Source organism: Hydractinia symbiolongicarpus, chromosome 8, assembly GCF_029227915.1.
Source record: "Hydractinia symbiolongicarpus strain clone_291-10 chromosome 8, HSymV2.1, whole genome shotgun sequence".
Taxonomy (NCBI): domain Eukaryota; kingdom Metazoa; phylum Cnidaria; class Hydrozoa; order Anthoathecata; family Hydractiniidae; genus Hydractinia; species Hydractinia symbiolongicarpus.
Genome location: NC_079882.1, coordinates 27906520 through 27920538, shown reverse-complemented (window position 1 = coordinate 27920538; position 14019 = coordinate 27906520). Strand labels below are relative to the sequence as shown.

Sequence of the window (14019 nt, the reverse complement as noted above, 5' to 3'; positions counted from 1 at the left end):
CAGGAATACAGTCGACATGACAGTAAAGTTGGAAAAAAAGTTGCCTTCAGGAACTACAAGGAACTTCAAAATGTTTACGGTTATCGGCCAAACGTGAACCCTTTTCTGTTAACATAATTTTTCTTTCAAAGCGATTAGCCTGATATTTATATGTGTGTAGTATTATTTATCGCTCTGATTACACCTCCCCATGTGTTTCAAAAAAGCATTAGCTACTTCATTAATTGAGTCTCCACAAGACCAAAAAATATTAATTGGGACCAAACAATGCATGATAGCCTTTGAGTCTTGATGAAAAATTCCGAGCATTGTTGTCTCGGTAACATCGAAGCGATCAGCAATACTGCGACGTGGTTCACTTGATGCACCACATAAAAATAGACACTTTTTTGTGCAACTTGACCACCGCTCTTTAATTTAGAAAACTGATCGAAGTGTTTTCCTCAACGTAAAATAGTTTTTAACGGTGTCATGGGAAGACAAGAGTATCACTGTGTCAAAAAGTTTGGTATCCTAACAATATCAGCACGGTCGTTAGAACTTATTGCAGCAGCCAATGGTAGCTTTTAAATTCGATGCAACATTTCGATTTAAGAGTTACCAGTTTTTTGTCCTTGTCGGCATAGCAACAACCTTCAACAGTCACTATCTCATGCGAAGGGTAGTTTCATTATTTAAAGACACAACGAGACCGCAACATTAATTCAGAAACTTTAATTCAAAAACTTTAGATGATGTTCATACTTACATTTCAATTAAAGGTTTCTGTAGAAACGTTAAACGATTCAACTAATACCGTCTCCAACGATCAACGCGGCGACATATCAGCAAAGCGTTTCTAGACAAAGCGGCAGCGTTTTGTGATACAAAGGTTTTCAACCCATTAGAAAAATTTCACTTACCCCAGAGTATCTCAGTAGTACACAAAGAGAACAAGAATGAGAAAAAAGATGCTACAACAGGAGAATAAACCAAGTCGACCATGATACCTTCACGCTTCTCGCTTTGTCATGCTTTTGAAATATGAGTAGCAAGTGTAGCAGTCTGTCAAGTACAGCTGATCTTCTGGCAGAAAAGAGAAAGCAAATCAGCAGTATCATCAAACGCTGGATTAGAACACGACTTAACTTTGTTTTCCTGCAATCCAGCTTGCTTTGTGTTCGAGGCAGAAAGCCAAAAAATATGATGTCACACTGACTCTTGATACAGACATCGCACTAGCTGCAATTGAAGGTCATTTGGAGAGTGATTAGTTACATTGACACATTCATTTATGGGACTGTTAAATCAATATATTTAGATTGATATATAAAAACAATAGTTGAAAAAAAAAACAAAAAACAATTTGGATGCATAGGAAAACACACACAAAAAAATAAAATGATTGGGTCATGTTAAAAGTGTAAATTAAACTAAAAAAAAAGCGTTACAGGGAGAGAGGGAGAGAAAAAGGACCACGCAACAGATAAAAAAAGAATTGAATCCCTTATATAATATCTTTTTAACTCAATAGAAATAAAATAAGTACCCAAAACAATCTTCAAAGATAGATTAGAGGAAAAGTAAAGTAATCTTGCATTTTTAAATACCTTTTTAGAACATTGACCTAAGGTTTAACTCATGTTTTATCAAAAATCAAAACATAATTTTTGGATTAAATTTCCCTTTAAAATGTACGGTTATTGACATTTGAATTCACAATTTAATTTTGTCTTTGGACGTTTTTAGCGACTGTTGTGAGGAATTTACACATGGAAGAATCAGTTACATCTGCCTCATGCTTAGTACAGTCACAGAAATGTTCTGCTAGACCGTCATGTTTTATAATTCTTCGTTTAAATTAACGCGTGTAATTTTTTAGCAACGCAACGCATTAAAATGACTGATGTATTTTTGCTTAATTAGTGACAGTATAATCATATACTCACATGATTCTGTATTGCTTTTTGTTTAGTTTTACAGGAAAACAGTTTAGTTACAAAGCAACTGATCTTGCTTATTTCACTCAATACACAATCTCAATTGCTTGTTTCAACAGTGAAGGAGTATCCGATTTTACACAAATCGTAGTAACAACAGAAGAGGAAGGTAGGTGAAATGTTTAGTAAATTTATACAATTTATACACACTGTTCATGCCTTGTTTTTAAAAACAACAATTGAATCATGTCAAAAGTATTTTATATTGTTTTAGTTGCTGTCATGCCACCACCTAACATCCGCGCCATTCCACACAAATCCAATAAAATTGAGGTATTCTGGGATTTGCCATTAGCAGAGAACGTACCAGGTATTATAAGAACATATACCATCAGATTGCAAGCAATATACGAAGCAGAGGATTTAACAATTGGATTGGGTTCAACGCCATCTAGAAGGCGGAGAGATACGTCCTGTTTGGTTTGTTGTGAAGACCAGTATTGCGATGGATTGGATTTTTCAATGTAAGTAGATTGGCTCCTACATTTACTTTTTTTTTATTAACATAATTATATTCATTGCATCGTCAAAAAAGATCAAATTTTTGATTAAAAACCTTTATATATTGCAGGCACAACATAACGGTCCATGGAGCTAATAGTACAAGTTTCAACATAACTGGTTTAAGAGGAGACACGGTGTATAATATCAGTGTTTCTGTTAACACTAAATTTGCTGGGTTATTTAGCTTCCCTATACAAATTGTTACACCACAAGGAAGTAAGCCTTTACTAATGTTTTAACTCTAACCATGGAGGTAGAAATAGAGAAGGAGCTCATCTTACTGCGCATTTAAATTTTATTAAAAATTTTCTTTTGATTCGGTATCCCTTTGGTGCATTTCACTGGATGTTTAGAAAAAAGTATTATTGCGTAATCCTCCAGGGGCCGTTTGTTACCTTGTGCAAAAAACATGCTTTTTAGGAAAAAAACACGAGTATTTTTGGAGCTGTCGTGTTGTTTTATATCTCAGAGAAGGATTCAGTTGTCATAACAACTTTTATTTATCTTTGATATTTAAGAAATCAGTTTTTTTAACCAGTTTTTTAACCTTCTGTATAAAGCAAAACATGCTCAAATTTGTACTAAAATTTAGCATGATAAAGATCGAGTCACTGGTGCAAAAAATAGAAGAGTTAATAGTCCTTTTTCTTTTTAAATGATGTAATTTCATCAGCAGATCCAAAAGTTATTAATCTTTTCGTTAAACCAATTTCCAGTATTTTTTTGTTGACACACAACAGGCATATCAGCCATTTTAAATTGGAAATTTGTTTAATTGTTTGTCTAATTAATTATGTAATGTATAACTCATTAACACATCGATTGTTTTCTTGACGAATGAAGTTTGCTTAAACGGAGTCGTGCCAGAATTTAAAAAGACGAAATTGATTAATTTACAAATGATTGCATCACAGATCATTTCAACAGAAACAAAAGATTTGAATCTCCTGCTTTTTATTTCTACCGCCATGCTCTAACCAAGCCTGACATTATTAACATACACACAAACCTTATCTTTATAGCACCATCAATGTCTGCATACAATTTTACGTGCAAAGCAGTGAGTCACAGTTCACTTCTACTGCAATGGAAACACTCTCCTCCGGCTTTTCTAGAAGGTATTCGAACGATATATAAGATTTATTACCAACTTCGGAACAAGGTAGTGACTGAAATTGACGAACCATATAAACGAAATATGGAGTTGTTCTTCTTGAAACCAAGTACAACATACACTGTATGGATAACAGCTTTCACAAATGCAGGGGAAGGTGAACCAACAACTAAAATTAATTGCACAACATCGGAAACTTGTAAGTTGATATTCTTCCATCCTGAACAGAGTTTTATCTTTCTTTATGTTTATTGAATGTGATCGTGTAGAGTGTAGAGATGTGATAGTTCCTGGGACAAAGACCTAACGTGGGAACAAATTGACAGAAGGTAATAAGAATAGGTTTGCCGAAGGGGGATTTAGGTTGAAGTTAAGATTAAGATCTAAGAATTAGATCCGATTAAAAAAGGGGCAATAGTAGACATGTCGCAACCTTAAACCAAAATTGAGAAATGATTATTATTACTATTATTTACCCAGGATAGCCTCTCAGTACCTATAGAAATTGTTATCAATGAGGGTCCTGCGAAGGGGGTCCTAGAACATTTAAAGCTCCTGTTTGAGCTACGAAAAGCGTGCGAGCACAACAACTGCTCAACTAGACAACCGCCTAAGATATTAATTCTATTCTCATGCTGAACATTAAGCAGAAAGGATCGATCCACACTTTTATAGTCTCTGGCGTGACTCGTCGGGATTTGAACCCAAGACCTTTCGCATTGGAGGCGGACGCTCTACCACAAGGCCACCAGTAGGTTAATTTTTTTATTAACAAGTATAATGGTAGAAGATATCTATGCACAAGGTTACAAGTCAAAATATAACAGATGTGAAAAATTTTTCACTTGTTGATACATTTTTTTTAGAAGTGTCATTACTTATCACTATTTTTTATCGATGGTTTTTATTAGCCAAAATGAAAAATCGCACGGTATTCTTAGTTAAAGCCACACGCACTTTTGTTTGGGATATTTGAAACGGGGATTGTCTGTCAAATTCAGGAATTATGCATAATCATCTCCATAACATACACATTAAAATTAAGATTAAATTTACGCACTTTTACTCAAATTCTAAAGATCAAAATGATTTTCAACTTTAGTTCCAAAGGCGTACCCACTGAACTTAACGGCAACCAGTTATCACTATCCACATTCAAGTTTAATACAATGGAATCACTTGGAAGATGATCAATGGCTGGGTTTTAAAGCAGGTTACACTATTTTCTTCTCAAAATTATCCACAGGAGAAATAGGAGTTAATGGACCAATTACCGATAATTTTACAGAGGTGGGCTATACCACATCACACGTATTATCAGATTTGGATGTATATAGTTCGTACAGAGTTCGCATAGCTGCAAGAACAAATGCTGGAGTTGGTATAACAAGTGATTATGTAATAATGCGTAAGTTTTTGTTCAAAATTATTTGCGTATTTGATTCCATGCATTTCTTAATTTAAACTTCTGTATCTGGAAAGCAGAGTTAATTTAATCGATTAATGAGCTAGTTTATAGACTTGTGCAATTCTTAGCGTAATAGCGATTTCGTAATCAAATTCCGTAGTCTGTGTCTATCACTTATATCGTATTTTATATGACAAATGGCCATTAAAATGACATTTTGATTTAAGGTTATGCTTAATAGAGTAAAAGTTTCCACAAAGGTTTTTACTTCTTTTGCAAAGAAAATAAGAAAAAGAAGAAAAATAATATAAATCTTAGGTTTTACATTAGTTGTTTTTTTCTTTCATATAACATATTACCTTGGTCAAACAATTTTACATATACCGGGTTGTAAAGCTGTAAAATGCCTGATGAGAAAGAAGAGGATTCTGTCAAACTTATTGGTATAATGCGTGACTGTTTAGAAACCTCTAGTAACTGTTACTTTGTAGACACCTGTCGCGTTCCACAAGCAAAGTTGATTCTTAATTACATGGTATACCCACCTTACGTCGATTATCCAAATGGACACAATTTGCGTCCAGAAGGTATTTTAATAGACTTAACTGAACAAATGCTGTTGACATGTGCTTACAATTGCACTTCATTCAATCAAAGTGTTTACATCTCTTACAACTCCGTTGATTTGGAATCCTTCAGTGATATCAAGAATTTTACTGTAAATGGCACTGGATTGCAAATGCCAAGAATGGACACTGGAAAACACACATACGGTTACTCGCATATAGCGATAGTCACTACGCCTGGTTTTGTACTGCTTGAAGTTCCGGATGATGCAGTAGAAGCTGCTACTAAAGTGGAATTAAAGCTATTTCGTGGCCTTCTAGAAACATTGCCGTTGTGTGGGCTGTTCTTTCTGTTGAATGCCTTGTTTGGCGTTCTATTTTGGATTTGTGTAAGTTCGTACTCTGGCATAATTTTATATTTTTTAAATAGATATTTTTCGACTTTAACTTCTAATTTAACTTAATCTGTAACATATTGTTTTATCATTTGCAAAAGAATTGGAAAGAGATTAGAAAATATTTTTTTTTATTAGGAGCCAACAAAAGTCGAACACAAAGGACGCGGAATATCTATTCGCGGATTATTTGAAGGATTATATTTAGCTGTAATGACAAGTACCACGGTTGGGTAGGTCTTTTTTCTAATATAATCGTGACTACCATCAAATTTACAAAAAAGGGTACTTTCCTCAAATGTAAACTCTACATCAACCGTACATTTTTCTGATAGATATGGTGATAAGGTACCGCAGACTAAAAGAGGACGCATGTACATTGTTATTTGGACACTACTTGGTTTGGTGCTAACTGGAATTGTGGCTGGTAGTCTTTCATCCGTTTTGTCAGTATCAGTAATCTTTTCTTTCTCCCAAAACTTGCCTGAAGATAAGGTAAAGAAAATGTTGATAATAAATGCAACTAATGATATATTTTTTCAGAATATTTCATTTCTATGGTGTGTTCAAACAAGCGCTTTCTATCAGAACATCGATTTTTTTACCTCTTAGATATTGGCATTGTATGGAACATCAGAATATGCCTATGGGAAGAAAAATGCTAAAGACTTCGACAAACGTTGGTTTATTTTTTTATAATATATAACAAAGCTAGTACATAAACGCGATATAGCTTACAACCATGCCCCTTGTTTCTATGGTAACACAAAGTTTAATGACAATAAAAGTTGTTAAATCCAAGATCACTGCTTCACATGTCGCGAAAATTAATTTCTTGCTTCAAGGTTATCTAGAAATTGACTCAGATTAAGTTTCATAGTTCGTAAGACATTTGTTGGTTGCGTAGAAAAACACCCCCTGCTTCTAAAAATAAGTTTAAATGCTGTATAACATACAATATACTTACATATAGCTAGAGTTAGTATAATCAAATGTATCTTAGCTACTTCATAACTGACATGGCATTCAAATTAATATAGTTGTCGATTGATTGTTTTATTTCCTATTTTAATTTTGAAGTAACCTAGAACTGTAAAGTTTCAAAAGATAATTTGCAGTAACATAGATTGTTTGGAGCAGAAATCGTAAATTTCCTGTCAACTGTTGAAAACACGAAGAGAAAAAATTTTGACTAAATATTCGCATTTGACATTGAACAACCTGAAAATTTTAAAATTAGTTATCAGTCAGTATATGTAACAATAACTAGTTTTTTTACTTAAAACCACCTTTGTACTGTTAACTCTTAATGCGAAAAATACTGACTGTTAAAAAAGTAAATTTTATAAATTAAAAGGGAATTGAGTACTTCTACGAATTTCTATGCAAAAAAAATGCGTTTTGGCCTCTAAATCGTTCCAGAAATACTTTTACGATGTTAAGAATATGCATACTGAACTCAGCATACATGCTACCTGTAAGAAACGTCAGTACCGTTATAGATAAACTGTACCGATCTTATGAAGAAGTGTTGTCACCCTTGCATCAGCAATCTGTAAAGTACGCCTTGGTGGATAGGTATGTCGCTGAAACACTTAAGCATAATATCTCTGCCTATGGCTTGTCTGTTAAAAAAGCTTTCAATGTACCAACTGATTTTGGTGTGGCTGCATTTGGTGAGATGGAAAAACTAAAAGTGTGTGGAAGAAAATTTGCAACAGATAACGCCTATATTTCCCACGCAGCTATTGAAGAACTGTTTAAGGTATCATCTTCTTCAGTCTTATCATTTGAATAACAAAATGATTTTTTTATGTAGTACTCCTTGGGTTTTTTTCAACAGCAATTCTACATTCAATATGGTGTAATTTATACTCTCTCTTTAAGAAATACAGTGTAGTCAAGACATTAAAGCCTACCGGTAACACACCAATAATCGATATTATCAGCTGGCGAGCAAAAATGTATCAATACATTACAAAAATTTTATCGGTACTTTTCCTGGCGTTTATTGTCTTTGGTCTCATTTATGAAGTATTTAGAAGAAGACGAATAAGAAATCGAAGAAGAAAAATTTGCACAACTCTAGGTAATACTTTTTGAGATCACAAACTGTCAGGATATTCCATGTTTCTAAAATATTTTGAAATAAAAGCTGGTTAATTTTTTGTCTTTAGAGTTAAAAGAACAGCTTCATAAAGAGTTAAAATTCTTGGCTCAGGACACAATACAAGAATTTCGCGACATGATTGAGCGTGTGGATGATTTGATTAAAAAATTGAACTACAAACATGGCAAAGAATTGTTGAAGATGCGAGCAGAATTGTCAAAAAAGCTTGGCGTCAATTTAAAGTATGTAAAACCAAGTGAGCTTGGTTTGCCGCTGGAAAAGATTCTGGAATACAAGGAAGAGCTCAAAAATAAGCCCAAGGAACCATTTTTCGTTAAAGTAAGGAGATTTCAGGTTCTGGTTTTTGGTTCGCTTGGGCGAATCTTTCCATTTTTCAGGCAGAACTAATGCTGAACTGAAAATAAAAGAAACAATAATTGTATATAAAACAGTTTTAACTGAACAGATAGTAGTATTGACTGCTTAACTATGTAAAAATAACGTCAACACGATATTTTACGTTTTAATTACTGCACAATTATATAACTATAGACCACTGATTTCAAGAAAAGGATAAGTCCGTGACAATATTAGTTTACATTCCGTAAAGTACAAAGCCAGGATATACATGTTAGCGTACAAATGAGTTTAGTGTAAGACCAATCTTCAGATGTTTAGCGAAGTGAACTACACAAAGTTTGTTTACGTTCAATATTTATAAAACTAATTAGTTGTTATCTGGCGTAACTATAATCTTCGATAAAGAAAATAAAAGGGCACTTATTTTTAATCTAACGAGCTTATTAAACTTCTGGATGACATTCCTTTCTAGTGTTTAGCTAGCTAGTTGTTTGTTTTATATTTTACATTTTACACTGGTATTTTATATAGTACAATAGCTACCACCTTATTACAATGTAAAGATGAAGTACACAAATAAGTATTTATAATTCACTCTTTTATAGAAAATAAAGTGACCCAAAAACGTCTTTCTGGTGGGTTTGTAGGTGTTGTGATTACGTCTTCAACCCGTCCATTCCGAAACGGATTCGGAGACTCAGGTTCAGGAAACTTACTCAAATTCGTCCCACGTGGTCCCTAGTTACCCACGCCGTGAAAAATCATTGAGGTCACCACCTCGTTTCCGAGTTATTTGGCCTCAAATTTTTAAGTGCACTGTAACGGCTTCGTTAATTTAATATAAGATACTAGTCAATAAAGACCCGTGGAAAAATCCACTTAGGCAATAGGACATTGAAAAAGTTGGTTTGCTGACGTCAGCATTGCAAATCCAAAAAAAATTGGCGAAATTTAGTTTATTCGTTGCCTGTAACGTGTAGAGGTTGAAACGCTGATCAAAATAATATATAGGATCATATCTTTTCTACGAACGACAAAGGACATAAAAGGGTTTAAAAATTTTGCTGAGGTTTTAGAAAATTACCCAAATTGTACCTAGGTGCTCCCTAGTTACCTACGCGGTGAAAAATCATTGACGTCACTACCTCTTTTCCAAGTTATTTGGCCTCTAAGCTTTAGTTGAACTGTAATGGCTTCATTAATTTAATATAGGACATTGACGTTAAAGTAGTGTTATTGACGTCGCGCCGTACGTCAGAAAATTTAACATATTAGACATAAGTTTTTCGGCGACATCAAAGGAAAATGACGATATCCACTTTGCCTGTTACAAACAGACACAGTCTCTGTATTATTATAAGAGATTGACGTTAAGGTAGTGTTATATATTGACGTTAAGGTAGTGTTATAGTGTTATGTCAAAAAGTTAGCCTGCAAAGAGTTAGCACAAATCAACAGAAGTAAGTTGTTTACACATTATAAATATTGTCTTTCCCTTAAAAGCTTATGCAAAAATATGAACATATCCACTTTGCCTGTTACAGAGACACAGAACTGGCGTATTATTATACAGACTAGTCGATAAGGCCCGTGGAAAAGTCCACTTAGGCAAAAGGCCATTAAAAAAATAAGTTGCTTTAGATGTTTTGCTGACGTAAGCAATGCATATACAAAAAATTTACACAAAATGTAAAAATCAACCAGTTAAGAACCCAATTTTTTTTCTTTTTTTAGAATGATGATCCGTACTACCCTTTACCAACAATTCTGAACCTAAATGTCAAAAAATCAATAAGCAAAGAATAAACTTGAATTAAAAAAGATCATTATTTTGGAAACATTGTATACGGTTCGTAAACAAAAGTTTACACAAAATGTAAAACAGATTGGTTTTTGAGAAACACATCTAAATCAACAAAAATAATTGCATTAAGCATGTCGTATATTTCCATTACCCATCAATCTTTCACAAAAAGATTATGAAGCACATCAAAATTTAGAAAAAACCGTCATTTCAGTTCATACAATCATCACCCATTAGATTAGAAAATCAGAAACAAAACAATAATAAATAACTTAAGACACACACACTTTAAGTTCTATAAAATTCGTTCCACTTGTCATATTGCAGTGGTCCCCCTTGTAAAGTGCACAGGTAATGTGAAAAAAATTATAGATGAATGACGTCATCGTGACGTAATTTGTTTTCTTTCTAGTGGTAAGCTCCTTGGTTCTGGCTTTTGCATGGCAGGAAAAAAGATGCTAGGATTTGGTGAAGAAAGGTCTTTTACTATGGATTTCTTCTAACGGGGACATCGTTGGAGTTTTAGATTGTAGGTTGATGGCTGATTATCGAGTGTAGGTTGATGCCTTCTGATTCTCGACGTAATTAAGAAAGCTTTCACGGCTTTTCCGTCATTATTCGGCAATATTTGTTAAAAATAAATAAGCAAACTTAATGACGTAATAAACCATTATATACGGTTTAACAGACGCGGTTTTTTCTAGGGCGTTTTAAATAATTTAATTTAAGGAAGTGTGATCACCCGGTATTGGTCATGAATTTGTTTTGAAGTATGTTAGGGTTTTGTGTGGATGATAAAAAAGAACGAGTTATATAAGTTAAGAAATTAAAGTCAACAAGGTTAGTTTTCAGCCAAGTATATGTATCATTAGTATTTATATTTGAGTATTGTTTAGAACTTGAGCCACATCCACGTAAATTTGTATAGCTGGTTAGCTAGAGAGCTAATCTTTATATAAGTTGGGGAGCCTAATAGCTAGCCATAGCTAAAGAAGGGTAAAACCTAAACGCCTTTTATGCAAAAAATGGCAAAAGTGACAGTGATTTAACCTTTAAAAGTCTTTTGGCTAGCTACTTATGTAGCTTGAGTAACAAATTCAATTTGAAATTGAATGTAGCTAGGTAAAACTTTTTGTATGGCTAGCTCAAGCCAGACGAATTTCATTGAGATACAGTATGAATCGAATATAGTGAATACACAAGTGTACAGTTTCGGCTAATCATTGTTTAAATAAATCTTTTTTTTGTTACAAGGCTCTTATTAAGAATTGAAAAATGGAAATAAACTGTTATGAATTGTGAAGGCTTTGACTATGAATAAAAGTGAAATAATATTTTGAAAAGAAAAGTTACTATACTAGTGGAAATAACATATATACTAAATTTTCATGCCGTGAGACTAATTATTTTTTCAGAAAATGCGAAATATTCATAATGCCCATGATCAAAGCCTTATTAAATTTCTTCTGTTTACTTCGGTTCCTTTAGAATGAAACCCTTACAACAAAACTCCTTTAATTCGACAACTCCACTGTATATATTAATTCATTGAAAATCTAAAAATAAATGTACTATTTGTGGTATTTTTTATAATAGAAACTAAATTATTACAGCAAATTATTTCTGCCAATACAAAAAATATGTCAGGATTTGATTGATTGGTGGCACGTTTTTTTGTCATAAGGCAGCAAAATAATCTTTTTCTGAAGGACATCGTTGAGATTTCAACTTTATACAATCAAGAAGGGCATTTTCCACCTACGTAATATATACTTTGATTAGCCAGTATAAAATTAAACTCTCCGAACTGTTTTAGTGCTAATTTTCATTTGTTGTTATTATGGTTGTTGATATAAGTGCAGTGGCATTTTTCACGTTGTTGCATGGCAAGAATTGGGAGAAAAGTTGAATGCACTCACACATTAAGAATAAAATTATTACACCATAACTAAGGTAAACTGTCTTGACCAGGACTTGAACCTGGATTTCCTACAATGTAGGTGTCTTACATTAGACGATCAAGACCTTTTTACAAATTTTAATAGCATAAATTACTGTATTACTGTAATGCAATTAAAAAAGCTGAATATGTATATACCTTAATGGCACCTAATGGGAACTAATTTTTCCAAGAAATCGCTTGGTATAACAACTTTTTCGAAGTACAAATTTGATGAGAGAAAGGCAATCAAGAACTTCTAGTTGATCAGTAGGAGTTGGAACAGAGAATTAGTAACATGATTTTTTAGATATGAAGAAAAATATTAAGAACTATGTGGAATGGTTTTCCTAAGATTGTCTGCAATTGAACTAAACATTTACTAAAAAAATTAGCTATAATTAAAGGGTCAGAGACGTCTCCGATAGCCGAAATATTGTTGCAAAAATGAAATTAGTTTATTTTTATAGCATGCTGTAAGAAAATATTCACAATGTAATATTGTTTCAGAGGTTCTTAACCAGTTTTTGTGAACATTACAACGCAAGTTAAATACAATATATATACTGATTAAAGTTGTTTTCACAAAAAATATGTTTGTTTCAAACATGAGTCTTTTATTAAAATGCTGTTTCTTAGGCTAAACTTTACAATTGACTCTTTACAATTTTGTCTGAACAACGGCCTTATGATAAATTAACATGTAAATATTTTACGCAATCATTTATAATTAGCTGCGCTTGATAAATAAGGTTTTAATAACAATTTCTTACAATAAAAACGGATTTTCAGAAGCAAATGTTACGAAACTTGCTCACATATTTTCAGTCGAAACTTCATTAAATATGTACAAGCGAAATACGCTAAAGGAAAGGGTTATTATTTCAACATCGTAACTAACTAGCTAAAAATAAATAAAGATATATAGCTATATAGCTATATATATCAGTTGTATATTAATTTTACCTTGATATTTAATAAAATTCCTGAACCTGCACTATATACTTTTTAACTAAGCGAGTAAATGTTGACCTCTAGCGTTTATTTATTCGACGTGCTGAACTTAATATCATCACTCTCGTATTGTCTTATTTTTTGACCAATTTTGCTTTGCAGACAAACACAAATTTATAGCTTAGCAGAAAAAATTTTTTGTTTCCTTTTTCAACAAAATAAATTTAAAATATAGCTAGCTAGCTATATTGCTCAGAAAAAACACTAAATCTCTTTTTAAATAAATTTTTCAAGGATTTTGGCTAACCTCGTCAAAGTAACTGCTGCATATATGCAAAAGAATCCTGGCTGATAATACAAGTTTTAGTATTAAGAAATATTCATATATACTATACCTTGCTTTTAAAAGTTTGACTATATTTTTATATACCTCCTCGTATTATTATTGCCGCCAAACCGCCATTATTATTTACCTTGTCCGATGACGTTCAGCGATTTGATTGGACAAAAAACACATGTGCGTTCTGGTCTGGAAATTATAATTTTAGCAAAATTTTCTGTTTTTGTCTGTTTGTTTTTCTAGCTAGCTACTGGGTGTCTTTATCAAATTATCACATGCTTATTTCACACTAAACATATAAAATTTATGTGATATTAGGAAAGGGCATTCATTAATGCAACGTTTGGTGCCAAGTCTCCTTAAGTTACATGCGCATATAGAGATTCGTGGACCATTTTAGTACCAAATAACAAAAAAACATGCATGTTTTTCATCATTATCTCTTTATATAAGCAAAAAAAAACCCTAGACTTTTTTGAAACGAATAGCCACCTTTGTTGTCGACATAAAAAGGAGCTAGGTGTATCAGGATATTCTAATATAAGC

At 32.9% G+C, this 14019-nt stretch overlaps 1 protein-coding gene across 1 annotated transcript; it reads left to right on the top strand.

The window, feature by feature from the left end:
- Positions 1-1023: 1023 nt before the first annotated feature.
- LOC130653903 (uncharacterized) lies at positions 1024-8710 on the top strand. Its single transcript, XM_057456399.1, has 14 exons — positions 1024-1093; positions 1210-1252; positions 1955-2088; positions 2194-2443; positions 2551-2699; positions 3506-3796; positions 4700-5005; positions 5497-5960; positions 6105-6199; positions 6302-6461; positions 6579-6645; positions 7469-7731; positions 7854-8055; positions 8144-8710. The coding sequence occupies exons 1-14, from the start codon at positions 1024-1026 to the stop codon at positions 8482-8484; spliced, it is 2835 nt and encodes a 944-aa protein (XP_057312382.1). The 3' UTR covers positions 8485-8710.
- Positions 8711-14019: the final 5309 nt, after the last annotated feature.

Bases quoted from the DNA above. Each gene is read 5' to 3' on its own strand.
- LOC130653903 (XM_057456399.1), top strand. From the start codon at position 1,024: ATGAGTAGCAAGTGTAGCAGTCTGTCAAGTACAGCTGATCTTCTGGCA. The intron at 5,961-6,104 runs GTAAGTTCGTAC...TTTTTTTATTAG, and splicing joins GCGTTCTATTTTGGATTTGT to GAGCCAACAAAAGTCGAACA. The intron at 7,732-7,853 runs GTATCATCTTCT...TCTCTCTTTAAG, and splicing joins CTATTGAAGAACTGTTTAAG to AAATACAGTGTAGTCAAGAC.